General features: G+C 38.5%; 1 protein-coding gene across 1 annotated transcript in view; it reads left to right on the forward strand.

Moving 5' to 3' along the window:
* LOC148942010 (uncharacterized) overlaps positions 1–3,667 on the forward strand; it is a 115,391-nt gene extending 111,724 nt beyond the window's left edge. The window contains exon 4 of the mRNA XM_089103204.1: positions 3,206–3,667. Within this exon, the coding sequence (XP_088959330.1) occupies positions 3,206–3,621 (416 nt within the window). The 3' untranslated portion in view covers positions 3,622–3,667. The remainder of the gene's footprint in view (positions 1–3,205) is intronic.
* The last annotated feature ends 533 nt before the right edge of the window (positions 3,668–4,200 follow it).

Genomic DNA, 4,200 nt, shown 5'->3' on the forward strand with positions numbered 1-4,200 from the left:
CACACGCACACGCACACGCACACGCACACGAACACGCACCCGCACACGCACACGCGCACACGCACACGCACACGCACACGCACACGCACACGCACACGCACCCGCACACGCACACGCACACGCACACCCACACGCACACGCACACGCACACGCTCACGCACACGCACACGCACACGCACACGCACACACACACGCACACACACACACACACACACACACACACGCACACACACAACCACACGCACACTCACACGCACACGCTCACACACACGCACACTCACACGCTAGCGCACACGCAGACACACACACACACACCCACACACCCTCACAAACACACCCATTCTCACACTTTTACAATGTTGAAAAAATGGTGAAAAGGCCAATTCATTAACCCATAGAAAAAAGGCTTTATTTTCAATTTGAAATAACAACTATTTTGTAAAGTTAAAAAAACCATGTTCATTTTCATCCCATCGTCAAAACTTAATTTTACCCCTCCTAGCATTATTTAAACTAACTACTTACCTCCCCCCCCCCCCCACCCCCGAAAGTTAAGAAAGCATTTCAAGCATTGAAGCATTTCAAGTCAGATGTTTACCAGGATATTGAATAAGTACCATTTTTTATACCTCCCTGAGAACTTAATCCTCAGAACTCCCTCAGGATTAAAATTATAGCGAAAATAACATTTTAATATCTCTGACACATACACACACTTTTACGGTGCTGAAAAATTATGAAAAGAAAAGACTAAAAAAATTTGAAAGAAATAGGTTGATATTTCGAACATGTAGAAAGTAAAAGTAAAAATGCTCATATTTCCAAATTCAGACTGCTGTTGAGTGCTCTCTGTTTCTTGCATAGATGTGGTGGCAATGTCACTGGCTTGTACAGATGAGCCAGCGGGGTTCACCATCCTGTGAGCAGCCGCCCATTCTCTTTTCGGTTTTTGACCAGACTGTATTCGCGTATTCTCCAGTTGTTGCATTGGAGTATCGCCATTAGCCTTAGCTCTCTTTTGAGGGGGAGAGTAATTGTAGGAATCCTCCTGCTTAAAAATAAGACAAAATTTAGTATGGAAAAACCTTCCCCCTTTTTACAGAAGAAAAAATTAGTACCCCCCGCTGCATCTAATCCAACACAATGATTTAAAATATAAATCTAAAAAATAGCCATAAATATGATATAATTAAAAGCTAACCAAACACTAAACTTCAGTGTTGCGTGTCGGAATGAACACATTAGTTTTCTTGTCAAAGGGTATACGTGTCTGCACAAAGAATCCCCCCTTACTTTTCATGCGAAGGAATAGTTGTTTTTTTTACCTTACAACGAAGGTGTTAGAATTGATACATTGCCCCCCCCCCCCCTCCCCCGCCTTATATTTTTTTTAAAAGCCTCTTTATCATCAAATACAATTGAAAATAGAATATCTCGTCTAATTTGGCCTAAATACAATCTCTCTTTCTTCAAAGCGTCTAGAAGTACACAAAGCCCGTCTTAATCATTTCCATTCCTAAATACCAACCTTTGTTTTCATAATTTAGATAAGGCGCGCGTGTGAAGTCTGATTCTAAAATCGCCCCTTTTTGTAAATATAAACACAGATGGTTTTAGACCGGAGGGGAAAGTACATTTTAAATGCACGATGGGAAAAGGTCATTTTGAACAAAAGAACTATTTTGTAATGAATTAAACTTGTAAACAGAGGGGTGGGGGGTGATGGAGTTTACATAATGGAAAAAAGAGCGTATTTTACGTTTTCTATTGACTATAATCATCATATTTTAGAGTTTGTATTGTTGGGGAGAGGGCTATGCCCCCTGAATTTGAATTTACTGCTGGGGTGGTAAAATTATTTTATTTGGAAATAAATTAAGAAAATTTAGTAAACTGTACTCACATTGTAAATCGATATATCCATAGCTTCAAAGTCAATAATATTTAATTTATTATCCATGGTATGTTAAAACATTATGAAAATTTAATCGTAACGCATGGCCATTAGATACAAAATCTCAAGGACGAATGAAAATCACTCCTTTTTATTTGTATTGAATTACCAGTCGAGTTATCGTATATGGAGTAACCTCCGCTGTCTCTGATTGGTCCTAAAAAATGGGTGTTTTCTAAAAAAACAGTCTGGTTGAAAATGTGGAGTTAAAGAAAACTTGTGTAACAAGCTAGACTTCAAGAACCAGTAGGGAATCCCCATTTGTACTGCTCGCTTTTTTGCAATGTGCACGTGGAAGAAACATAAACGCTTAGAATAGCATAGGAAGGAACATAAACCCTTAGAATAGCATAGGAAGGAACATAAACCCTTAGAATAGCATAGGAAGGAATATAGTGCCCGTAAATAGCATTAGAAGGCATATAATGTCCGCTAATAGCATTAAAAGGAACATAGTGTCCCCACATAGTATGTAATTTCAAAACGTATTTAATCACGTGTAGAGGTCCCATAGAATAGCATTGGAAGGAATATAAACCCTTAGAATAGCATAGGAAGGAACATAAACCCTTAAAATAGCATAGGAAGGAACATAAACCCTTAGAATAGCATAGGAAGGAACATAAACCCTTAGAATACCATAGGAAGGAACATAGTGTCCCCAAATAGGATTGGAAGGAACATAGTGTCCCCAAATAGCTTTGGAAGGAACATAGTGTCCCCAAATAGCATAGGAAGGAACATAAACCAAGCAAATCCATAAGTACATGCTCCGGAAAGGTGCCAAGGAATGTAATCTCCCCAAATAGCACAGAAAGGAACATAGTTCCATGGAAATATAAGGTACTACTCTACTATTGTGGGGGTTGCGGGAAAAAATTTTCACATTTTGTAAGGGAGTGTAAAGAATTGGTTGATTTAAGGAAAGAATATTTTGAGGAATTCTTTATTAATAATAATAATTGGATCTGATTAAAGGGAAAAAATGATTTTGGAGAAAATTTGAAAGCTGGCAAAATTCTAGAGACTAGGGCTGAACCTTTGAGGTCAGTTTTTTACGTTTGAGTTGATCGCATCTATGTTTATATGTGTTAGATATTAAGTGATGTCACTTGTTGATTGGTGTCTTGTTTTTTTTTCTCGGCCCTTGCTGGCTGTTGCACAAATAAAATTATACCATTGTTATTGTATACAGTCTACAAATAATACGACACATTGCATGTACAAAACTATTTCTCACCATTTTTCTAGGTTATCATGAGGCCCCAAATTTGGAACCACTTCCAAAAGTAGGTCTCTATGCTGCACCAAATGGATATTTTGGAGATCTACCATTTGATTTGATGCAGCGGCAACAGCCTTACCATCCAGAAGAGTACCTCAGCTACGAATCTTTGCTTCCTATAAGTGATTACATGCACTACGTGCCACACGGTCGTACGTCAGAGTTGTTTAGTCTTAACTGGCCTCTTCAAGATAATAACTTTGGCTTCGAGCCAATCGGAATGGTTGTTAATTCTGCACTGACCCCATTACACAGACCTATATTTAATGTTCCTGAGCTAAAAGTGGGAGAAGAAGAAGATAGAAGAACAGTTGATGTTCGTGATCGCAGGCCACGCATGGTGCAGCCCCATGTTTGGCTGCCATCCAGGATGACAATTTAGCTTTTTACTACTACTGCGTTAATAAAAATAAAGTCATTTTGTCGAATTGCTATTATGAGCTAATTAAAACGTAAATTGTAATTAGAGGGTTTTAATTGTAAAATTTCAAAAGAAATAATAATGCGCTGCACTTGTATAATAACAACTGATCAAAGTATGTAAAACTTCTATAATAGGTTAATTTTTAACAGGAAATTATTGGTAACAATTTTATAAACAAGAGTGTTTCCGCACGATGACTAGTCAAAATCTCTAGCAACCGCGAACCTTCTAAGGGAAAATCTCTCCGCCTCCCAGCACAGAATTTGAAGTCCTCTTGCCCCCGGACTTTCTTTTCAAACTCTATCGGATCCATTCCCCTCCTCAGCCGTTACCGACATATTTTCAAAGTCTTATTGCACACATTGTGTTTTAATTTAGCTCTACCATCTCCTCCGAGTCAAAATGCAACATACACTTACTTCTCCCTCTTCCCTCAGAACTCACAGAAAGTTTTGACTGCATACCTTAAGCTGTTCCCAAAATACTCTAGTTATGTCATTCTGAAAACATGTAAACACATGATGTTCTTCTGTTTCC

This window comes from Artemia sp. Qi Xiang Cuo, chromosome 17 (assembly GCF_049724085.1).
Source record: "Artemia sp. Qi Xiang Cuo chromosome 17, ASM4972408v1, whole genome shotgun sequence".
Lineage (NCBI taxonomy): Eukaryota > Metazoa > Arthropoda > Branchiopoda > Anostraca > Artemiidae > Artemia > Artemia sp. Qi Xiang Cuo.